The following is a 25,189-nucleotide window of genomic DNA, read 5'->3' as shown; positions in this document are numbered from 1 at the left end:
CAACGCGCCGTCTCCAGAGACGCGGAGCGCGCCGCCGGCCCGCCCACGTGGGAGAGACAGAGAGAGAGAGCGCGCGCGCGGTGACGCGTGCAGAAGGTTCGCGGGGGCTTCCCCCTAGCAGGAGGCTCCCCGGCCCGGCCCGGCCTGCCCCGCCCCGGCTTCTCCCATGAGTTGGCGCCGCCTGTGCGGCGTGGCAGCGGCGGGTGAGTTCAGGGGAGAGGGCCCCGGTTCCTCCTTCCCAGCGCCCCCCATGCAGCCCCCGCCTTCCTCCCCCCTCTACAGCCCCAGCCCCCCCAGCCCCCGCCTTCCTCCCCCTCTACAGCCCCAGCCCCGCCTTCCTCCCCCCAGCTCCCTTCCCCCAGCCCCCGCCTTCCTCCCCCTCTACAGCCCCAGCCCCCCCAGCCCCCGCCTTCCTCCCCCCAGCTCCCTTCCCCCTGCCCCCGCCTTCCTCCCCCTCTACAGCCCCAGCCCCCGCCTTCCTCCTCCCCCCGCCTTCCTCCCCCCAGCCCCCGCCTTCCTCCCCCTCTACAGCCCCAGCCCCGCCTTCCTCCTCCCCCCAGCTCCCTTCCCCCAGCCCCCGCCTTCCTCCCCCTCTACAGCCCCAGCCCCGCCTTCCTCCTCCCCCCGCCTTCCTCCCCCCAGCCCCCGCCTTCCTCCCCCTCTACAGCCCCAGCCCCCCCAGCCCCCGCCTTCCTCCCCCCAGCTCCCTTCCCCCTGCCCCCGCCTTCCTCCCCCTCTACAGCCCCAGCCCCCGCCTTCCTCCTCCCCCCGCCTTCCTCCCCCCAGCCCCCGCCTTCCTCCCCCTCTACAGCCCCAGCCCCGCCTTCCTCCTCCCCCCAGCTCCCTTCCCCCAGCCCCCGCCTTCCTCCCCCCTCTACAGCCCCAGCCCCGCCTTCCTCCCCCAGCTCCCTTCCCCCAGCCCCCGCCTTCCTCCCCCCTCTACAGCCCCAGCCCCGCCTTCCTCCCCCAGCTCCCTTCCCCAACCCCCACCTTCCTCCCCCCTCTACAGCCCCAGCCCCGCCTTCCTCCTCCCCCCAGCTCCCAGCCCCGCCTTCCTCCTCCCCCCAGCTCCCTTCCCCCAGCCCCCGCCTTCCTCCCCCCTCTACAGCCCCAGCCCCGCCTTCCTCCTCCCCCCAGCTCCCTTCCCCCAGCCCCCGCCTTCCTCCCCCTCTACAGCCCCAGCCCCGCCTTCCTCCTCCCCCCAGCTCCCAGCCCCGCCTTCCTCCTCCCCCCAGCTCCCTTCCCCCAGCCCCCGCCTTCCTCCCCCCTCTACAGCCCCAGCCCCGCCTTCCTCCCCCCAGCTCCCTTCCCCCAGCCCCCGCCTTCCTCCCCCTCTACAGCCCCAGCCCCCGCCTTCCTCCTCCCCCCAGCTCCCTTCCCCCAGCCCCCGCCTTCCTCCCCCTCTACAGCCCCAGCCCCGCCTTCCTCCTCCCCCCAGCTCCCAGCCCCCGCCTTCCTCCCCCCAGCTCCCTTCCCCCAGCCCCCGCCTTCCTCCCCCCTCTACAGCCCCAGCCCCGCCTTCCTCCTCCCCCCAGCTCCCTTCCCCAACCCCCACCTTCCTCCCCCCTCTACAGCCCCAGCTCCCTGCCCCCGCCTTCCTCCTCCCCCCAGCTCCCTGCCCCCCGCCTTCCTCCCCCTCTACAGCCCCAGCCCCCGCCTTCCTCCCCCAGCTCCCCTGCCCCCGCCTTCCTCCCCCTCTACAGCCCCAGCCCCCGCCTTCCTCCCCCAGCTCCCTTCCCCCAGCCCCCGCCTTCCTCCCCCTCTACAGCCCCAGCCCCCCCAGCCCCGCCTTCCTCCCCCCTCTACAGCCCCAGCCCCCGCCTTCCTCCCCCAGCTCCCTTCCCCCAGCCCCCCGCCTTCCTCCCCCTCTACAGCCCCAGCCCCCCCAGCCCCCGCCTTCCTCCCCCCAGCTCCCTTCCCCAACCCCCACCTTCCTCCCCCCTCTACAGCCCCAGCCCCCCCAGCCCCGCCTCCCTCCTCCCCCCAACTCCCTTCCCCCTGCCCCCGCCTTCCTCCCCCTCTACAGCCCCAGCCCCCGCCTTCCTCCCCCCAGCTCCCTTCCCCAACCCCCGCCTTCCTCCCCCCTCTACAGCCCCAGCCCCCCCAGCCCCGCCTTCCTCCTCCCCCCAGCTCCCTTCCCCCAGCCCCCCGCCTTCCTCCCCCCTCTACAGCCCCAGCCCCCGCCTTCCTCCTCCTCTACAGCCCCAGCCCCCGCCTTCCTCCCCCAGCTCCCTTCCCCAACCCCCACCTTCCTCCCCCCTCTACAGCCCCAGCCCCCGCCTTCCTCCCCCAGCTCCCTTCCCCAACCCCCGCCTTCCTCCCCCAGCTCCCTTCCCCAACCCCCGCCTTCCTCCCCCCAGCCCCCGCCTTCCTCCTCCTCTACAGCCCCAGCCCCCCCAGCCCCAGCCTTCCTCCCCCAGCTCCCTTCCCCCAGCCCCCGCCTTCCTCCCCCCTCTACAGCCCCAGCCCCCGCCTTCCTCCCTGACAGCCCCAGCCCCCGCCTTCCTCCCTGACAGCCCCAGCGCCCCCCATGCAGCCCCAGCGCCCCCCCAACCCCCGCCTTCCTCCCCCTACAGCCCCAGCTCCCCCGCAGCTCCCTTCCCCCGCCTTCCTCCTTCCCTACAGTCCCAGCTCCCGCAATACAGCCCCATCCCTCGTGCTCCCCTCCCCAGTACAGCCCAGCCCCTATGTGCATCCCGCAAAACAGTCCCATCCCTAGTGCTTCCCCCCAGCTCCCCTTCCCACAGCCCCCATACCACCACCACCTCCTCCTCCTCCTCATGTTCCTAGTTAGCTCCAGAAGGTGATCCTGGCTTTATTGATTTTGTTCTGGATGTCCTGGTTTGTTCTACCGACCTCTGGTGTCTGTGCCTTGTTGTGGTGGGACAGCTTGTGTGCTCTAATGATCCCCAGAGTCTGTGTCGGTGGGGGCTTTTTGCTCCTGGTAGGTTCAACCAGGCCGAATTGGTCTGTGGGGGAGGGCTGGACCAAAAAAATAAAACAACACCCTGGTCCTCCAGGTTGGGGATTAGGCAAAGGGCTAACAACCCTGTCCCCATAAAAAACAAAATATGTTTCGGAAACAGCACCGGAGAAATCGACCATTACTGTGTGTGACGGCCTTCAGGAGTGAATGACCTGTATGACTGCAGGTGGTGAAAGCCGAAAGGAAGCCACTGTCATGAAGACTGAAGTGCTCAACACCAAGACAGGTTTCAGAGTAACAGCCGTGTTAGTCTGTATTCGCAAAAAGAAAAGGAGGACTTGTGGCACCTTAGAGACTAACCAATTTATTTGAGCATGAGCTTTCGTGAGCTACAGCTCACTTCATCGGATGCATACTGTGGAAACTGCAGCAGACTTTATATATACACAGAGAATATGAAACAATACCTCCTCCCACCCCACTGTCCTGCTGGTAATAGCTTATCTAAAGTGATCATCAGGTTGGGGCCATTTCCAGCACAAATCCAGGTTTTCTCACCCTCCACCCCCCCACACAAATTCACTCTCCTGCTGGTGATAGCCCATCCAAAGTGACAACTCTTTACACAATGTGCATGATAATCAAGTTGGACCATTTCCAGCACAAATCCAGGTTCTCTCACCCCCCCCCCCCCATACACACACAAACTCACTCTCCTGCTGGTAATAACTCATCCAAAGTGACCACTCTCCCTACAATGTGCATGATAATCAAGGTGGGCCATTTCCAGCACAAATCCAGGTTTTCTCACACCCCCCCCCACCCCCATACACACACAAACTCACTCTCCTGCTGGTAATAGCTCATCCAAACTGACCACTCTCCAAGTTTAAATCCAAGTTAAACCAGAACATCTGGGGGGGGGGGGGTAGGAAAAAACAAGGGGAAATAGACTACCTTGCATAATGACTTAGCCACTCCCAGTCTCTATTTAAGCCTAAATTAATAGTATCCAATTTGCAAATGAATTCCAATTCAGCAGTTTCTCGCTGGAGTCTGGATTTGAAGTTTTTTTGTTTTAAGATAGCGACCTTCATGTCTGTGATTGCGTGACCAGAGACATTGAAGTGTTCTTCGACTGGTTTATGAATGTTATAATTCTTGACATCTGATTTGTGTCCATTTATTCTTTTACGTAGAGACTGTCCAGTTTGACCAATGTACATGGCAGAGGGGCATTGGTGGATGTGCAGGTGAACGAGCCTCTGATAGTGTGGCTGATGTTATTAGGTCCTGTGATGGTGTCCCCTGAATAGATATGTGGGCACAGTTGGCAACGGGCTTTGTTGCAAGGCTCGGTTCCTGGGTTAGTGGTTCTGTTGTGTGGTATGTGGTTGTTGGTGAGTATTTGCTTCAGGTTGGGGGGCTGTCTGTAGGCAAGGACTGGCCTGTCTCCCAAGATTTGTGAGAGTGTTGGGTCATCCTTCAGGGTAGGTTGTAGATCCTTAATAATGCGTTGGAGGGGTTTTAGTTGGGGGCTGAAGGTGACGGCTAGTGGCGTTCTGTTATTTTCTTTGTTAGGCCTGTCCGGTAGTAGGTAACTTCTGGGAACTCTTCTGGCTCTATCAATCTGTTTCTTTACTTCTGCAGGTGGGTATTGTAGTTGTAAGAAAGCTTGACAGAGATCTTGTAGGTGTTTGTCTCTGTCTGAGAGGTTGGAGCAAATGCGGTTGTATTGTAGAGCTTGGCTGTAGACAATGGGTCGTGTGGTGTGGTCAGGGTGAAAGCTGGAGGCATGCAGGTAGGAATAGCGGTCAGTAGGTTTCCGGTATAGGGTGGTGTTTATGTGACCATTGTTTATTAGCACTGTAGTGTCCAGGAAGTGGATCTCTTGTGTGGACTGGACCAGGCTGAGGTTGGTGGTGGGATGGAAATTGTTGAAATCATGGTGGAATTCCTCAAGGGCTTCTTTTCCATGGGTCCAGATGATGAAGATGTCATCAATATAGCGCAAGTAGAGTAGGGGCTTTAGGGGACGAGAGCTGAGGAAGCGTTGTTCTAAATCAGCCATAAAAATGTTGGCATATTGTGGGGCCATGCGGGTACCCATAGCAGTGCCGCTGATCTGAAGGTATACATTGTCCCCAAATGTGAAATAGTTATGGGTAAGGACAAAGTCACAAAGTTCAGCCACCAGGTTAGCCGTGACATTATCGGGGATAGTGTTCCTGACGTCTTGTAGTCCATCTTTGTGTGGAATGTTGGTGTAGAGGGCTTCTACATCCATAGTGGCCAGGATGGTGTTATCAGGAAGATCACCGATGGATTGTAGTTTCCTCAGGAAGTCAGTGGTGTCTCGAAGATAGCTGGGAGTGCTGGTAGCGTAGGGCCTGAGGAGGGAGTCTACATAGCCAGACAATCCTGCTGTCAGGGTGCCAATGCCTGAGATGATGGGGCCCCCAGGATTTCCAGGTTTATGGATCTTGGGTAGTAGATAGAATATCCCTGGTCGGGGTTCTAGGGGTGTGTCTGTGCAGTTTTGATCTTGTGTTTACCAGCAGGAGAGTGGTGTGGGGGGAGAGAGAACCTTTTGTAGTGGTAAACACCCATTTTTTCATGGTTTGTGTGTATAAAAAGATCTTCTGTACTTTCTGCAGTATGCATCCGATGAAGTGAGCTGTAGCTCACGAAAGCTTATGCTCAAATAAATTGGTTAGTCTCTAAGGTGCCACAAGTCCTCCTTTTCTTTTTGCGAATACAGACTAACACAGCTGTTACGCTGAAAATTGACCATATCATGATCAATGGCAAATGACAACGCTCACTGGCAGATGTGAAAGTGAGAAGGGGTGCAGCTGTTGGCAGCGACAACCACCTTGTGACAGCCTCCATGAAGCTAAAACTGAGAACTGTGAGCCCACCAAACAAGGGACATAGATGTTATGATATTGAGAAGCTAAAGTCCCTTGAAATACAGAAAGCCTTGGTTCTACAGTTAAAGAACAGGTTCCAAGCACTTGCAGACCTTGATGAAGAGGAGGGGAGTGCAGATGAGATCAACAAGAAGTGGGACAAAGGAACAGCAATGTATGAACAGAGCTGTGAAGCCTGTCTAGGCTACAGGCAGAAGAAAAGGAAGAAGTGAATCACACTCAGCACATGGAACGCCATGGAAACCAGACGAGCCCTGAAGAAAAAAGTTTTTAGACACACAATCCCAGAAGCTAAAGGACAAATACCACGAGCCATATAGCAAGGCACACTGGGAGGTCAAATGCCTTGTGAGAGTGGACAAACAGCATTATATTGATAATCTGGCAACACAAGCAGAGGATGCAGCTGCTCGTGGTGAACAAGAAACCATCTATAAAATGATGCAGCTTATCAGTGGTAAACAGCAGACACCAACAAGCACTCTCATCAGGAACAAACAAGGACACCTACTAACAACCGAAAAAGAACAAGAAATGCGCTGGACATAGCATTTCAAAGAATTGCTGAACAGGGAGCCACCTAAAGAGGAAGCAAACATCCAGGAGGCAGAATAAGATCTTGATATCAACACAGACACCCCACTAAGGAAGAGATCATTCAAGCCATCAAATCCTTATAAAACAGGAAAGCTCATGGCAAGGATAACTTGAATGCAGAATTGTTCAAGGTAAATCCTAAAGTAGCAGCATCTATCCTGGCCCCTCTATTTACATCAATCTGGGAAAGGGGAAAAGTGCCAGAGAAGTGGACCAATGGGGTTATAGTGAAGATACCAAAGAAAGGAACTCTGTGATTGTAATAACTGGCATGGTATCACACTTTGCTTGGCACAGATAAAAGTATTGTGTAAGATCATAGTTCAGCGTATATCAGAGGCAGTTGATAGTGTTCTCAAAAAAGAGCAAGCTGGTTTTCGGAAAGGGCATGGATGCACAGACCAGATCATAATAGAACAGTGCTTAGAATGGCAATGGCAACTCTACATAAATTTCATAGACTTTGAGAAAGCTTTTGATAGCATTCACAGGACCAGCCTATGGCGTATTCTGCAGGCATATAGAATTCCTTTCCGCATAATCAATGTCATCAAAAGCTTCTATTTCAACTTTATATGCAGTGTTGATCACAGTGAGCTCAGTTTTGAAGTCAAAACAGGAGTATGTCGGCGTGTGTCATGTCTGCAATCCTCTTCAACATTGCCATCGACTTGGTAATGAGGCGTACAACAGAAGACCTGCCAAGAGGCATTAAATGGACACTCTTCTCATCCCTTGAAGATCTGGACTTTGCAGATGATGCCGGTCTCCTATCACATACCCAGCGCCATATGCAAGAAAAAACAACTCAACTCAATGCACTCAGCCAGCAAATTGGACTGAAAATCATCTGTAATAAGACAGATCGCAGATCTTACCTCGCCATTACCAGTGTGGATAGAGGATTATGTTCTCACCAGTGTAGAAACATTCACGTACTTGCACAGCACCATCAGCCAGGATGGTGGAACAAGCCAGGACACCCGGAACAAAATCAATAAAATCCCATAACTCTCCTCCCTCAATATAGGCCTCTCCCCAGGGCTCCCCTCCCACAATACAGCCCCATTCCCAGATCCCTTCCCCGAGCCCCTGTTTGCCTCCCCAAATACAGCCCAATCCCAACGCTCCCCCCAGCCCTGTACCTCTCGTCTCCCAATAGCCCATTCCCAGTGCTCCCCCCCCAGCTCCCCTTCCCACAGCCTCCTTCTGACCCTAGCTGTCCCTCCCATCCCCCAATATAGATCCATCTGTAATACTCCCTCTCCTGCACAGGTTCCCCTCCCACAGCCCCCCCCCCATGCCTCCCTCTCCCCAGCATTTGCCCCTAGCTTCCTGACCCCTGCACCCTCACTCCCACAGTCCCCCATATTCTCCTCCAACAATACAGCCCCATCCTCCGTGCTTCTCCCCGAGCTTCCTGCTTGAGCTCCCTTTCCACATGCACTCCAGCTCCTCTCAGCTCCCTGCCCCTTTTTCACAGGCTCCCCCTCTCCCTGCCTCTCCTTTCCTATCCCACCCTCTGGCTGCAGGGAGAACTCTCACATTTGTCATAGTACAGGCTATGATATTTTAAATATCTCTGACCGTTTCTGCCCCAAAGCCCTTTGCATGCTGGGCGTGCGTGATGCCAAACTCAGCGTGGGGCTAGTCGCCACCACAGCCCTCTACTTGGTATGGCAATTTCCTACTGTGCTGATGCACTTTTGACACCTGAGCAATAGTGTTGAAGTGAAGGAGAATCCCCTATGCTCCAACCCCCAAAATGCAGTCTCCCCTAGAAGGGAAATTTGGTCTCTGTTTAGCTGTACGTAGAAAAATCACCCAATAATACAGCTCAGGGAGTGAAAAGCAGCAGCATGTCTAATTAAAACTGTAGGGAGAGGCAAAATGGAAATGCCCATCTGGAATCATGATGGTAGGATCACAGTCTTGCACTTACAAAAACTGCCCTGGATTCTTTTAATGACTCCAGGAGGTCAGGGACTTGGCTTTGCACCAAGTCCTGTATGTTGTTAGCAGGGTCATCGGTTGCAGCATAAGGAGCCCAAAATCCCTGGCGCGGCAAGCTCTGTGTCCCCTCTGAGTGAGAATTCCTTTTTACAGGGTTATACAGAACCAGCTTATGGTTTTTGTGTTGCATTCATGTTCAGAATAGAAATGAAACCACTTAAACATCTTGGGCCACTGAAGAAACTTTCCTTCACATCCTTGCCATTCATGTGAGGAAATTTTCTTGGACCCAGCACATCCTTAACCAGTACAACCCATGAGACTGAATTGTAATGTGCACCTGGGGCCCCCACTGAGTTAATGATCTCTGCATTCAAGAACAGAGTTTGTGACCTGCGTAATAGTTTACCAGATAAGCAGGGCCGGCTCCAGGCGCCAGCTTTCCAAGCAGGTGCTTGGGGCGGCAATTAGAATGTGGCGGCAGCCCATGTCCCGCGGCGGCAATTCGGCGGCAGCTCCTTGGGGCGGTAAAATTGCTAGAGCTGCCCCTGCAGATAAGACATTTTAATATAACCCAATGTATCTGCCACCAACGCATGCTTTAAAGATGAGTCCCTTGGCACTGACTTGTGCTTTAGAGGAAACCAATGTATTTCCTAGTGGGGTTGTAAACCTTTTCATCCTTTTGCAGCAAATATTAAACCCTGTGTCATGTTAAACTCTTCATGTGTTTCTCTGTTTGAATAAATTGCAAAAAATGTCGGGGACTTAATATAGGGATGGAACAGATGTCCTGACTCTGTCTGTGACATTGAGGGGAGGAAGGTTGTATTGTTGTGGGACTGGGGGGTGGGTGGGTGAGTAATATTGTTCCAGTTTATTTCTATTGGAGAAAGGAGGCTGCTTATATTGAGGGGGTTTTTTAGAGTTCACCCCTTTGGTTTTGACCCATTTAGGAACTGGCTTCGTTGGCAGGAGGTCTAGAGAGTAAATGATCTTCTAATTTTGAAGGGATTTTGAATTATTGCAGAGGAAGATGACTTTTTTCCCCCCTCCTCAACTGTGGTTTTGTGCAGGATTGATTGGTTTAGCGATGGGATGGTAGAGAGTATGTTAAACATTCAGTCCCATGAAGGGAGACACTCATTAAATGGGTTGGGATTATCTCGGTGGAGTTTTGACTGTCCCTCCTTTCATTTTTGGGGGGCGAGGAGTGGGGAGCTGTATATTGGATTGCATTGTTGCCATGCCAACCTGCTCTGAAAGTCCTTCTGTGTATTTCTACACTGCAGTAAGGCCTGAGCCCATGTAAGTGGATTCTGACTTGGGCTGCAAGGCTATAAAATTGCAAAGTAGATGTTCGGGCTCTGGCTGGAGCCTGCCGGAGCTTGAGCCCAAATGTCTACACTGCAATTTTATAGCCCCGCAGCCCGAGCCCTACGAGCCTGAGTCAGCTGATGTGGGCCAGCTGCGTGTGTCTTACTGCAGTGTAGACATACCTTCGGTGTCTAGTTGCTGCAACTCTTCTGCCCCTTGGGGCTCTTGTGTCATTACTTTATGGATGCCTGGAACAGGTTTCTAGTACTTTTTCGTTTTTTCTCAACACTCTGTGGAAGACTGGCTTTTTCTCCCTATCCGTACCTCTTTGTTTTTCTCTCCCTCTGCCATTACTTAACTCTGGGCTTGTCTGTGCTTAAAACACTGCAGCTGAAGACACTACCCTGATGGGAGGGATTCTCCCATGGGCATAGGTACTCCTCCTTTCTGAGAGGTGGTAGCAAGGTCAACAGGAGAATTCTCCCATCGACTTGAGTGCTATCTACGCCAGGGGTTAGGTTGCTTTAACTGCTTCACTCCAGGGTATTGATTTTTCGCAACCCCTCCCTTAGTGACCGTAGACAGACCTATTTTTCTAGCATAGACAAAGCCTTGGTTATAAAAGGGTCCCAATATTTGGGTATTTTACAGTGTTTTGTAAATAGCACTGAGTTCCCTGCATATGCACAGGGGACTTATGGTATTTATATGGCACATCAAATCCTGGCCCTTCCCATCCTAGTCTCTCTCTCCCTCCCTCCTTGTTAATCTTCAGCATCCAGTGTAGATTTCTCTTGCACTTGTTAGTGCTCTTTGCCTCTAATGCCTTTTCTCGTAATGTATTCCACAAACCCATTTCCCTGCTGTCAGTGGAGATGATTTTCCATCTCCTTCTCCCCTGAACTGACAAAATTCAGGAGCGTGCTCTTATGAAACAGTGTTCCATAATGCTTAAATTGGTTTACTAGTGAATTATATTGATTTATCCTAATTCAGTAAGTAAGAGAGAAACCATTTGTGAACCGGTTTAAATAACTGGTTTAAGGAAGTTAAACAGCAGCTACTAAACTAGATGCTTTTAAATCAGCAGGTTCAGGTAACTTAAATCCAGGAGTTTTAAAAGAACTGGCCATGGAGCTCTCTGCACTGTTAATGTTGATTCTCAATAAATCTCAGAACACTGGGTAAATTCTAGAGCACTAGAAGAAAGTGAATGTGTCAGTATTTAAACAGTAAACAGGACGATCCAGGTAATTATAGACTTATCAGACTGACATCAATCGTCAGCAAGATAGTGGAATGGCTGATACAGGACTTGATTAATAAAGAATTAAAGGAGGGTAGTATAATTAATGCCAATCATCATGGGTTTATGGACAATAGATCCTGTCAAACTAACTTAATATCTTTTTTAAAAGAGATTACTAGTTTGTTGATTAAGTATATTACATAAATACTATTACCTTTGACTTCTGTAAGACATTTGACTTGGTACCATGCTGCAGTTTAGTTCAAGGAGAAGTATACAAAATCAACTTGGCATGCATTAAACAGATTAAAAACTGGCTGGCTGATGGGTCTCAAAATGTAATTGTAATTGGGGAATCCTCATTAACCAGGTGTGTTTCTAGTGCGGTCCTGCAGGTATAAATTATTGGCCCTATGCCAGAGGTTCTCCAGCTGTGGTCCGCGAGCTCCATTCATGTGGTCCGCGGATAGTTCCTTCTAAGGTGAGCACCTGGGCGGCTGCACATGAGAGAATGAAGGGCTGCCCACCTAATTAGTGGAGCCACGCAGGCGTGGCTCCACTAATTAGGTGCTTGGACCCTGGAGAAGATACACATGTAATGTGAGGTGGTGACTTTGGGGAGGATAGGGGGTAGGTGGGAGGGGGCAGTGGGGTAGGTGGGGGTGCAGGGCTGTAGTGGCCAGAGAAAGAGGCGACTTTCTCCAGCTTCAGCGCTGCGACTGCCAGGGAGAGAACCCCTTTCTTCCCAGCCCAGCTCGGGGGCTGTGATGGAGGGGAAGAGACACCCCCTTTGCCCGGCCCAGCCCAGCTCAGTTCAGGGGCTGCCATGGCGGGGGAGAGACTAAAATATGAGTTGTGTGTTTTTATTTGTAGAACAAAAACACATTTATTATTTCGGGTTTTTTTTTATATATAGCACTTTTATCCAAAGTGCTTTACAATAGTTAGCTAGCGATACAAACAACTTTTGGAAAGATCGTTAAGTGGTCCACCACAACCCTCAGCAATTGTCAAGTGGTCCACGAAAAAAAGTTTGAGAACCTCTGCCCTATGCTATTTAGCATTTTTATCAATGACCTGGAAGAAAACACAAGCATTACTGATGAAGTTTGTAGATGATACAAAAATCAGGGGAATGGTAAACAATGAAGAGGATAGATCACTGCTACAGGACAATCTGGACCGCTTTGTAAACTGGGTGCAAGCAAACAATATGCATTATAATATGGCTAAATGTATACATCTAGGAACAAAGAATGTTGACCATACAGGATGGGGGACTCTATTCTGCGAAGCAGTAACTATGAAGAGGACTTGGGGGGTCATGCTAATGGAGCAGACTGCATAGGGAGCTTGTGGAAGCTCTTCACTGAAAGGTTTCGAACGGAGTCTGGATTGCAATGTCCTGGGTGGTTAGATGCAACAAATCCTGCATCTTGGTGTGGGGTGGGGGGTTAGAATAATGACCCTTGCAGTCCCTTCTAACCTTACGGTTCTATGATTCTGTGTTGGATAATCAGTAAAACATGAGTTCTTAGTGCAATGCTGTGGCCAACAGGGCTAATGAGATCCTTGGATGCATAAACAGAGGAGTATCAAGTAGGAGTAGAAAGGATATATTACCTTTGTATCTGGCACTGGTGTGACAACTGCTGGAATACTGTGTACTGTTCTGGTTTCCACACTTCAAGAAGGATGTTGACAAATTGGAGAGCATTCAAAGAAGAACCATAAGAATTAATAAAGTATTAGAAAACATGCCTTATAGGGGTAGGTTCCAGGAGTGCAATCCCTTTAGTTTAACAAAGAGTAGATTAAGGGGGTGATTTATAACAGTTTATAAGTATCAAATTTGTTCCCCAAGTAGGTAATTGAGGGATCTTCAGTCTAGCCAAAGAGGTCTAACACAATCCAATGGCTGGAAGTTGAAGCTAGATAAATTCAGACTAGAAATAAGAAGTACATTTTTGACAGGGTAATTAACCATTGGAACAGTTTACTAATGGTTATGCTGGAGTCTCCATTGCTGGAAATTTTTAAATCAAGATTGGATGTTTTTCCAAGATAGGTGCTCTATTTCAAACAGGAAATAATTCAGGGCAAACATAATACCTGTCTTTAAAAAGGGGAACAAAAAAGACCTGGGGAATTATAGTCTAGTCAGACTAACTTCAATATATGGAAAGATACTGGAGCAAATTATTAAACAATCAATTTGTAAGCACCTGGAGGATAATAGGGTTATAAGGAATAGACAGATCCATGCTGACAAGAACAAATCATGCCAAACCAATTTTAATTTCTTTCTTTGATAGGATTACTGACCTAATGGGGGTGGAAGCTGATGATGTGATATACCTTGGTTTTAGTAAGGCTTTTCACAGTTCTTCATGACATTCTCATAAGCAAACTAGGAAAATGTGGTCTATATGAAATTACTATAAGGTGAGTGCACAACTAGTTGAAAGACTGTACTCAAAGAGTAGTTATCAGTGGTTTGGTAGGGTATCACTGTCATTTTGTATCAATGACATTAGGAGGGTATTTGGTATCAATGTCAAATTGGGAGGGTGTATCTAGTGGGGTCCCGCAGGGTCAGTCATGGATGCAGTACTATTCAATATTTTCATTAAAAACTTGGATAATGGAGGGGAGAGTATGTTTATAAAATTTTCAGAAGACACCAAGCTGGGCGGGGTTGCAAACACTTAGGAGGACAGGTCTAACATTCAAAGTGACCTTGAGAAATTGGAGAATTGGTCTGAAATCAACAAGATGAAATTCAATAGACACATGCACAGTACCTTTGCTTAGGAAGGACAAATCAAATGCACAGCTACAAAATGGGGAATAAAAGTCTAGGTGGTAGTACAGCTGAAAAGGATCCGGGGATTATAGTGGACCACAACTTTGAATCTGTGTCGTCAATGTAAAGCAGCTACAAAAGAGGCTTATATGATTCTGTGGCATATTAACAGGAGAGTTGTATGTAAGACACAGGAGGTAATTATCCCGCTCTTCTAAGTACTGGTGAGGCCCCAGCTGGAGTGCTGTGTCCAACTCTGGGCACCACAATTTAGCAAGGATGTGGACAAACTGGAGAGTATCCAGCGTAGAGCAACAAAAATAAAACATTGAAAAAGCTTGATCTGTGAGGAAAGATTAAAAAACTGGGTGTATGTTCAGAGAGAAAACCGGATGTGTGTTCTTGAGAAAAGAAGACTGAGGGGGGACCTGATAACAGTCTTCCAACATGGTAAGGGTTGTTATAAAGAGAATGATAATCAGTTGTTCTCCATGCCCACTGAAGGTAGGAGAAGAAGCAATGGGCTTAATCTGCAGCAAGGGAGAAGAAGTAGGTTGGATATTAGCTACCGTTACAGTTAGAAAGTTTTTCCTAAGATCTGGAATAGGTTTCCAAGGGAGGTCATGGAGTCCCCATCATTGGAAGCTTTTAAAAAGAAGTTGGACAAATGCCTCTCAGGGATGGCCTAGGCTTACTTGGTCCTATCACAGCACAGGGGGCTGGACTTTGTGACCACTCGAGGTCCCTTCTGAGCCCTACATTTCTATGGTTCTTTGATGTATGGCCTGTATTATACGGGAAGCCAGACTTGATCACAATGGTCCCTTCTTGCTTTATAATCTATGAATTTATAAAATTGTGTCCACAGAATGGTTTTCACTGGTTGAAATAAATTGATTTCAGAACTGATTTTAGTTGAACCCCTGCAGGTTTTGTATGTAATGACTACAGACCTGAACTGTGAACTGGAATTATAATTCCTCGATGATTTCCTCTGTAACCTTGGGCAAGTCAGTCAACCTTTGTCACAGCTTTCCACATCTGTGAAAGGGAAATAATAATGCCTGCTGCACATAGGTGTTCTGAGGATTAATGAGCATTTGTTTAGAAGTATCTTTGAAGATGAAATATCTAATATTAGTGCCAAGTAATATTACTGTGATGTAAAAAGAAAAGGAGTACTTGTGGCACCTTAGAGACTAACCAATTTTAAAGTTGCAATTGGATATTTAATCAAGCTTTTATCTTGTCTTTTGTGTTGAGAGGAAGGAATTTCCCCCCCTATTGATTTATTTAAGCCCAGCATAGAAACCATTGAAGCAGAAAATATCTAATTGCAGAGCCCAGCAGGGAGTACAGTTAGGAATGCAGGCCACCCTCCATTTGTAGCTATTTATGTGTCTATGTATCCTTTGTGAATCAGACCATATGGTAACATGGGGCAAATAGCCTCTCTTTATTTCCTAATTTAAATTTTGTGTGGCTGGATATGAGGTGATCCAATTAAAAAGTATGCTGCAATCTGATGATGATAGGGATTCAGATAACTTCTTCTTCTGTTGAGCTTTGCAAAGCCTTTCTACTAAATTATTTCCATATAGATAGACAGCGGAAGCCTTTGTTTCCTTTCGGCTTGTTGCCAGCAGGCTATCCTGAGGCCTATTGATGTTAAAACCACTTGGATTAGAGGTACAGGAAAATAATTTATATTGAAAACAAAACACAAGCTTACTGTGCAGGGTTTCTCTACCAGCCTGCCCTTCCCACATTGCTATATGGGAAGGGTGTCCTGTTCTAGAATAATGACAGGTTTCAGAGTAACAGCCGTGTTAGTCTGTATTCGCAAAAAGAAAAGGAGTACTTGTGGCACCTTAGAGACTAACCAATTTATTTGAGCATAAGCTTTCGTGAGCTACAGCTCACTTCATCGGATGCTTACTGTGGAAAATACAGAAGATGTTTGTTTTTATACACACAAATCATGAAAAAATGGATGTTTATCACTACAAAGGGTTTTCTCTCCCCCCACCCCACTCTCCTGCTGGTAATAGCTTATGTAAAGTGATCACTTTACATAAGCTATTACCAGCAGGAGAATCACTAAACTCATGTCATGGTTGCAATGAGAGACTGTGGAGTGGAAAGCAAGAAGTTAATCAAATCACTGGTCTTACAGTCCAATAATCTCCCAGTATGGGATGGCTTAGAAACATGTATTTTTTGAGACTAGTCAAAAATAAATCTCTTTAGGATCAGCAGACACCTGCAGATATTGGTCATGGAGCAGAGATCAGAAATAGATATTTTTTGGTATCTGACTGGGAAAGAAAAGGAGGAGTGCACAATTCTAGAGGAACAGCAGAATGAGGAGTTTGAGTCCAACAAGAACCTAAGCCAATAAGGTTCAGGCAGTAGAAGTATTTAGCTTGAACTTCTTTATACTTTTAAAGTATTAATTATATGGGTTAAACTACAAGGTTGCTGACTGGATAGATTGGTAAAAATGCTTCTAAAATTGAGCTAGGGATAAATTAAAGTAATTGATATTGTGGATATTCACGCTCCCCAGTAAAAACCTCTGTGCTGCCCAGAGAGTTGGCGCTCCTTTTTATTCACTCCAGTCTGAGGACTTTGAGCAGGGCTTCCCTCTATCTTAACACAGGTTGATTCTTTAATGGTGCTCACAGCCATTCTATTATGGATATTTTTCCTTTGCTGTTTGGAGAATTCCAAGAATTGATTGTCTGTGTTTTATACCGTCTATACCATCCATACAGCTCATGAGAGCACTTTATAATACCAGAAAGAAAGAAGCAAGGAAGCGCTCTGTGAGTGTGCAGCTGTATGTGTATATAACTTCATATGTCAACGATTTTTCCTTTTAGTGAATACATTTTCCAGCAAACTTTCATTGCTACCACACCGAGGAATTTTCGACATAAATAATGCCAAAAATTATGTCTGTAACTGATGATTTAAAAAAAACAAAACTTGTTTGATTTAGTTTTTGCTTTTCTGGAACATAAGAAACTAAAACCTCTGTAAGAAGTTTGTGGCATTGTGCTTTTAAGAAGTTGCTGGGACATAATACACCAAATTCCAACCCAGAATGAATTTTTAGTCATGTTTATAACAATCCTGATGCTGGAGGTTTATTCTTGAGTAGCTGACTCAGTGGCATTGCACAGGTCCTTTAACTTTATCATCACAGGTTCCAAAAAATCATTGTATCTGGAGGGAGTGATTTAATCAATTAGCATTGTGCCTCGTGAGGTCTTGAAAATACTCTCTTGGCTTTCAAGTGGGCCGAGAAAAGAGGAGCTCTAGAATAGGTTGATCCCTTTGGGGGATAGAATTGAATGTATACCAGTTTAGATTACTTCCTTGTCTCTTATGCCTGTTCACCATGAAAATTTCACACAGGCCATTCTGCTGTCAGAATGCTAATTAAACACAAGTCTTGGCAGGTGAGCTGGCTGCAGCAATTCTGTTTCCCGAGCGCATGGTGTCAATTGCACATTGCTGTCTACAGTTGTTCTGCAGCATGCCCCACCCTAAACAGCCTTCCTCTGGACAACAGCAGGTTATGATGCTTTACTGTTCAGTTAAGTTATTGCACTGGGCCGGAAGGACACCATGTTATGCTCTGATGTCTTTGAAGCCCAAAAATGCTGTGTGTGTATATTGCAAAGTATTATTAATTTTTACCATATTACTTAAAACTTCAACTAGATTAGCTTTCAGAGCTTTGAAGGCCCTACCAGTTGTCCCATGCTTTAGAAGGGTGGGGATGTAGTGCTTATAAAGAACGTGCTAAAAATAGGAAATGAGATTAAAGGTGTCTAATCCAACAAACCTCTCTTGAGGCTATAGAAAAACTGTCCTCTGATCTTCTTTTCTGCTCCTAAAATGGCTTCATTACCTTCTCTCTTCAAGCCTTTGCTAATCAGTACTAGTTTTGCTGAACTTTTTCTGTTCTCTGGCTTACCTGCTGTGGTGCACTTCCCCCATGAAAATCAATGGAATATTAGAGTACCCCAGTGGAAGTCTGCTTGGATGTATGTGAAATATTCATCAGTCATCTAGGAGACATTTATTTATGCTACTGGTTAACATACTTGCTAGCAGGGAAAGAACAGTCATGTGCCAGGCACATGTCTCCAAAATACCAACAGCAGTGAAGGACTCAGCTGTATACTCTGTCACGCAGTCTGAAGTGGCTCACAACTATGAGTGCCAATCTCAGATCAGACTGTCAGAAAATGGGGCAGACACTCCAAATTGGCTGTATATTCTATAATTGGATTTCACCAAGCCAGCAATAAATGTGCACTCCTGGATCACTACATTAGTCTTCCCACAGAGTCACAAACAGTCCCCTTAGGATCTCCAGCCTACTGTGCCACCCAGACAAACTGGACGTCGTATTGTTGATCGCTACAACATCACATTAGGTTACTCCCAACCCCAAAGGGTCAGTCACTTACCCCAGATCAATGGATTCTCTTGATCTCACACTGAAGACAATGCTGGCAACCAATTTCTCTAATAAACTAACTGAAGATTTATTAGCTAAGGAAAAGAAATAAATTATTGAGAGGTTAAAGCAGGTAAAATACATTAACAGGTGAGTCAAAGTTTGTAAGTCCAAAATGACAGTGGAGATGTAGTGATCTTCTAGTTTTCCATAAGTCTGTCAGGGTTACCCAAAATAACTTTGCGGATCTCTGTCTTGCATCTGGAGCGCTCCCCTGTGAGTGTTCAGAGATGCAGGGTCATTCCCTTTAAACCAGCATAGATCCTGCTCACAGAAGACCATCTGAACAGCATCTTCACCTACTTGGGTTTTGATTAATAGCACCTGCAGATTGTGTCTGAATTTCCATTGTCGAACACAATGACCCATGCTTTGACGTTAGCAATTTTTAACATTTCAAAGGCTCCAATCTCGTGTGATGGGTAAACGTAAGGTAAACACAGTGTGAGGCCTGAAGAGCCACTATTAGACCTCACACAAAAGAACTAGAAAACTCCAGCAGCTGTGAGTGTCTTGGAGAACTTGGATTTGCCCTCTCTGATGTAAAATCTACGCTCTGGTGTCAGACTGCCACCTTCATGCCGTTCAGTTTCTCAGCAGGGTTGGTGACCAAACAAAGCCTGTGGTTTCGCAGCAGTGCACTTCGTGGAGGCCATCTTCCACAAATGGTACAGTAAATGCTATTTTTGGCAAACACTGGCCCAGCAGTGACCATTGCCAAGTGGCAGTGACCTAACAAATGTTCAGTAGCAACCACCCACATTGACTGCCTCAGCTATCTAATCTTATGGAAGGAATTGCTTCATTATTTGCAATTCACATATCACTTCTTCCTCCACCACCCCAACCTCTCTTTTTAGTCTGCACAGGCCTGCTGTGATGGTTGCCAGCAAAGGTGGAGAAGTGGGAACAAATTGGGGCGGAAATCCCTGCTTCTGCTTCATTTATCTTTTCTCTTTTGAAACTAGACTCCAATAGTGATGTTCAGCAGCATGGGTTGTGAATCAGACCTGCAATGACCTCCAGGGTAGTTGGCAGTCCTTCACAATGTATAAAATAGCATCCTTTAAAAATGTGTATATTAACATAGGCATGACCCTTTTTACATTCTGATTCCTGAAGAGAAGGGTTAGTGTTAGAAAACGTTCAATGACTATCCAGATTCAGAATTAGTTGGGATGGGGTGTTTTGTGTGTAGTAGTTAGAGAACTCCTGGATTATATGTTCCTGTCTCTCCCACTGGCTAGTTGTGTGACCTTGGGCCATGCACTTAATCTTTTTGGCCCAGATCCACAAAGGTATTTAGGCTCCTAACTTCCATTGATTTCTTTTATCTATCTATAAATTCATCTAATATTTGCCTCCTATTGATGGCATGAGATTTAATATTTATAAAGCACTTTAGATACTTTCCTGAAAGACACTCTCCAGATGGACATACTGTTCTTATGCTTTCCTGATTTCCTAAAGGATGATTTCCTAAATGGAAGCTATAAGTAACTGTTGCCCAAGTGCATCCTATCTGGTTGGTTCTCAGATTTACTCTTATTTCCTGCACCTCTCATAAATGTCAGATATCTTGAGTGTTGTTCATAACTCATGACTTCCATTTAAAAACACAGCCTGCAATTCAATCAGCAAAACAGTTCTGAGTCACTAAAACTGTCCTTTAATGTAATCTTACACATTTTATCACTCTCTTTATTAAAAAAAAATCCTACCCTGCTCCATAGGATTTTTCTTTTTTCATTCAAATGCAAACATCTTTTTAAATCTCAGATGGGATCCATTTAATTATCAGGGCATATTTCTGGCTCTTCTACATAGCCACCCGGTGAGAAACTGAGTGGCTTCTGCATTAAAGTTATAGCCCTTCCCTATCAAAAGGCAGTGATGGAGGCTGTAAACAAAATGATATGTCCAAGAAAAAGCAATGGCTTTAATGTCTTGTTCTGCAACACCCAGTTGGAGATGCGAGTCTGATGTGTCCATACCAATAAAAAGCAGCTGTGTGTGTTGCTTTCAGAGTTGCTGGGGTGGGGGAACAAGAAATGTAAGTCTCCTTCCCTCCCTCTAACTTAGTCATCTTTGCTCAAAAGAAGGAGAGAGAAAGGAGGTACATCTTCCCTCCAGTATTGAAAGGTTCAACTGCCTCGTGGGTACCATGAACCAGAAATGCCTGCCTGGCCTTCTTGACTATCAAAAGGCCCAGCTCTGCCCTACCCCGCTGGCAAACCTTTCTGCTTCTCCTTGACATCTCTGCAAAGCAGCTACACCCTTTCCTATTAATGAAGCTGTGGCATGTTGAAAATTTGGGAACGATGTAAAATGGATTCATTTTCATATTAAAATAAATAACACCTTGGATAGTGTACTGATTGGACAGGTCATGGTAGAGGGCAGTGAGTGGGGATGGCTTTGGGGAATCCCAGATATATAACTTGAGGGACCTGCTGCATAGTTTAATAAACTGTCCAGTACAGATGACCCTGGGTATTGTCATCTGAATGCATTGTTTGAAATAGCACCTCTGAGTTTGGGCAGGTAATGACACCTCCACCCCAAACCCAGATCTGCCTTCTAAATAGCTAAAATGCTCAAATACAATGGTGAATGGGCATAGCAAAAAGAAATGGTTACCCATCTTCTTGTTGTGTTCTCATACTGCTTCCGGCTACATCCGTGCATGTGTGATTGCCTGATCATTGCTGTCCACCAAGTCACTGGAAGACATTTTTGCTCAGGCAGCTGGCATTCCAGGACCTGCTTTCTATTTGGAAGCTCTCTGCTGCAGTCACAGAGGAGGTCAGTGATGTAGTTCCACTTGATCATTGCATCTCTAGACCAGCCAACTCCAATGCAGAGTCGATTAAGGTGACACCATGTAGCCCTGGGCTGATCTGCACTGAGTGGTAGGGGCTCAACTGGTGGGAGCTGGAGCACACATGCTACAGGGTTGTTCTCCACTCAGTTGCCATAAATGAACCCTTGTGTGTGACAGTGACAATGTTAGGGGTTTAATAGGGGCAAGAAAACTTTGTCATGACTTCGGTCGACTCAGCATCAGTGTTGCATCATATAGCAGATGTTGTGGATCTGTGCATTGCCTTGTGTGCTTGCCTCTACTAGCAACATCCCGGCATATATCAGGAGGAGCAATGCCCGGGAGGTTACCTGTGTTCCTTCAGTACTTTGGTGCATTCCAAGTTCCTGTTGCGTTGGCGCCTTCTCAGATTTTATGCAAATACCCAACATGCATTGACCTCTAGTTGGATATCAAATTCCCCCGTCAACCCTAACATTAGTACCCAATAATGCCGGAAGCTCACGCTGGTAGAGTTCCTCATAAGGCCAGTTTTGTTAGATTTTTTTTTTTTTTAACGTGGCGTGTTTTGGGTAGAATAGTTTGTTCTTTTACGTAAAGAACTGTTAGTCCACTTTGTAGCACCAGACTGTGCTAGCTACAGCCCTGTGCGAATGCATTTCTCCAGCCAGTGTAGACTGGGCTATAGGCATAGGCCCTGTTCAATATGATTGGTTTGCAAGCATATTTATGGTGACCTTTATAAAACTTGCAATGGAACACAGGCAGCAGAAACAGCAGCTAGAGGAGACTGGTATGATTACACAAAGGTGAAACTAGAAATGGTGAGTGACGTGAAACATTTAAAAATCAGTCGTGGCACAGTGAGAGTCCAGGTAATGACTCAAACTAGGTTACAAAAATAACCCCATCTATCCGCAGGACTGAGCTGGACATGGAATCTAGCATATGCCCATACAGCACTAAGCAGTGGGTCTATACTGTATTCTTGTGTATTGGTAGATCCCGAGTCTGTGTTATACCAGTATAAAATTAAACTCAGCGGAGCTGCGGGTGTAAATCCAGAATGTGACTGAGATCAGGATCTGGCCAAGTTCAGCTGCAATCACTGTGCTATCTATGGAGAAAGATATAGATAAAATGAAGACCTGATTACTAAATTTTCCTCCAACTGTCTTTTTACAGCTATGCCCGAGAGCTCAGCATATAGAATGCAGTCAAAGTTGACCCAAATTTCCTTCTTTTAACTTGAATTAAATAGCAAACCCTTTCCCTATTGTACTTGTTTCTAGAGATGATCATGTCTTTGCTGCTAAGATGTTTCTTTTTATGGATGTGTAATATTTCAGATCAGTTACTTATAAACAGTCACTTAAGTTGGTCCTTTGTATTTCTTAAAAACCAGAGTATGCTTTGATGTGGAAGGCTTATGCTGGCATTTACCGGAGTGTTACCCGGGCTTGCCTGGAGATTTAGCAATAAGAATAGTAGGAGAGTGGGAGAAACCACAGGAGGAGATTAAAGATCAGCGGAGAGTTTTCATTGGCTCTTTTAAGATGGAGAATCTGTAATTAAGGATTTAGATGGTTCACAAATAGCTCAGCTTACTGCCTGCTCACTCACATTATCAGTTTGCTGTTGTTACAAAGAGCTGGATTTTATACTTCAACTGAAAGGGCATAAAAGTAAAAGGTAAGGCATGCAATTGGGGAATGCTGCGAATATGCCAGTGCTATTGAAGTAACCACGATTATCTCTGTCTCCTTTCCGGATCAGTTTTGAATAGAGTGCAGTTCCTGTAACAAATGTTGTTTGCTTTAAATTTCCCTTTCCTGTTAGTGGCTGTTAACGGATAGGAAAAGAAATGCGAGCAGAGAAAAGAAAATGTAAAAGAGGAGACAGCAAGAATAAAAAGTATCCAAGCACTCCCGACTGGCATATACAGGTAGGAGACTAAAGAGTTCTATGTTTCAGGCAGCCTAAGGAATTCTTGTTAGCAGGCAGATACTGTGGTGAAGAGTGAATTATTAACGCCTAGATAAGCGGCAAAGAGCCACGTTGGCATTTGAGTGTCAGGGCGTGTTGGGGTTGATTTAATTATGCCCACGGGAGAGCTTTCTTCCTTCGGCGTAGAGCGGCTACTTGGGAGACCTTACTGCTCCGCAGCTGCAATGGTACAACTGTGCCATTGTAAGGTCTATAGTGTAGATGTGGCCTTAGTTGTTGTTCAGCTTTTGGAGGGCTGGAGAAAAAGCTGCCTTATATATCTGGTGCTTTCCTAGAACAAAACAGTAATAATAATTTGCACTTGCAGAGCCTCTTTGTTGTTAAAAGCATTTTAATTAAGCCACGTCATGACCCTATCACTTAGCGGTTTTCCTTATTTTATGGATGGGAAAAGTGGACACTGAGGCAGAGAGAGACTGAGTGACTTGTGCACGTTCACACAGCGAGTTAGCAACAGAGCTGGGAATAAAATATGGGACTTCTTATTCCTCATCCTCTGCTCCAACCATTAAGATCCTGTTGCCTCTTCAGTAGCTAGTGGATGGGAATGCATTTCCTCCACTTTGGAATCTAGCATGACTTTTGACATTCAGCGGGTACTCCGCCAAAGACTGAGGGCTGGAAGGAAACACAATGTAGGTTGAAATTCTAACTGTGAGGTTTATTAAACCATGGATGTGTATCCCAAGGGAAGTGGTAAAAACTAGATAGGATAAAGCACTAATAAATATGCTGTAGGAACCAATTCCTGGGGAATAAATTAAATAATAATCTAATGTCTCTTCGTCTTCCAGTTGCTATGTTTTTAATAAGAGTACAATGGTACAGTCCCTATTTGAATAGTGCTTTTAGTTAACTTCTAATTTAACTTTAACTTTTTTTAATTAAAATTAATTTTTAATTAAATCCACCTGCTCTGTTCTGCCTGCCCTGAGTCTGAGTCGGCACATGACGTAAGCCTACAGTGCGTATGTGACTGGAACTAATTCTGTAAGTGGCTAATTGCTTGTGTCTTTCCGAGTTTGAGATGAGACCTGCTGAATCTTCTAGTCCAGCAATGGTTACTTGTGCAGGATTGTTCCTTTTGGGGGTGCTCTGCATGCCAATACAGGATGCAATTCATCTGCACCTGTTCGAGCATTGGATAATTATTAACGCACCTCACACCCCAGGAAATTATGCAAGTGAACATTCCCTCTTTCCTTACCCCCCCTCCCTACCAGGTAAGCAAACAGTCGCAGGTAGGTTGTGTCTGGCCCAAGGTCGTGCAGTGAGGCAGTTTCACAATGGGATTGAGTAGGGGAGCTGCCTACCTTCCAGTTTAGGGTCCGAGCTAGGCTCGCCCGTGGAGGGACGAAGGGCACGGAGACTGGGAATTCAGTATTGTGAAGGAATTCTCGCTCCCTGCCAATTGTGATAAAAGGCTGGTTTTGTGTGTGTGTGTCCTAACAGCCCATCTGTCACTGACCACCAACAGAAAGGCTTTATTTACTTTAAAATATATATTTATTATTCAGTTCTGTCATCTGTCTGAAACAGCCCTCTTCCCTCTACTCTGCATGAGAGTAAGATCCTTGCTGAGAGTCACCTGCAGATGCTGAGCCAAAAGAGGCCGGGTCTGCAGAGAGAGGGCATTCAGAGATCAGAATGTACATTGGGATGTTATTTAGGGGAAGGCTGGGGGGCGGGGAGGGAAAGAGTAGTGGGGGTGAGAGTCTTACCTTTTAGTTGAGGAAAGACTTCATTGAGGTTTGAACCTATAACCTTCAGTACAGGAACTTCTACTGTTGGAGCTCAAGCTTGAGTAATTCTGCTACTTTGTAGCTGTAGTAGACCCTTATCCACTTGTGTGGCTCAACCACTAGAGGGAGACAAAGACCCACTCTCTCCAAGGTTGGGGTATGTTTGCACCCTCATAACAGGGTCCAAAATGTTGCAACATGATGTACTTTTCTTGTAAACTTTCATGTAAACTCAATACTGATGGAAGTGCAGTGGTTGATAGCCATGGGGATGGAAGTCCTCACCTAGCCATGGAAC

At 46.8% G+C, this 25,189-nt stretch overlaps 1 protein-coding gene across 8 annotated transcripts in view; it reads left to right on the top strand.

Moving 5' to 3' along the window:
* Window positions 1-3: 3 nt before the first annotated feature.
* The window catches only part of GUK1 (guanylate kinase 1), a 50,882-nt gene continuing 25,696 nt past the window's right edge, over window positions 4-25,189 (top strand). For 5 of the 8 annotated variants that reach the window (XR_012157661.2, XR_012157662.2, XR_012157663.2 and 2 more), the window contains exon 1: window positions 4-203. Coding sequence is in view for 1 of the 8 variants with exons in the window: in XM_073334826.2 (XP_073190927.1) it covers window positions 167-203 (37 nt within the window). In the remaining 7 variants the exon portion in view is untranslated. Of the gene's footprint in view, window positions 204-22,981; window positions 23,088-25,189 lie in introns of all 8 variants that reach the window. The other 3 variants (XM_073334827.2, XR_012157665.2, XM_073334826.2) reach the window with 3 other exon arrangements.

The sequence above is a fragment of the Lepidochelys kempii genome, chromosome 2, assembly GCF_965140285.1.
Source record: "Lepidochelys kempii isolate rLepKem1 chromosome 2, rLepKem1.hap1, whole genome shotgun sequence".
In the NCBI taxonomy this organism is placed as follows: Eukaryota; Metazoa; Chordata; order Testudines; family Cheloniidae; genus Lepidochelys; species Lepidochelys kempii.
Note: the sequence above shows the minus strand (reverse complement) of the source record. Positions and strands in the feature narration are given on the sequence as shown.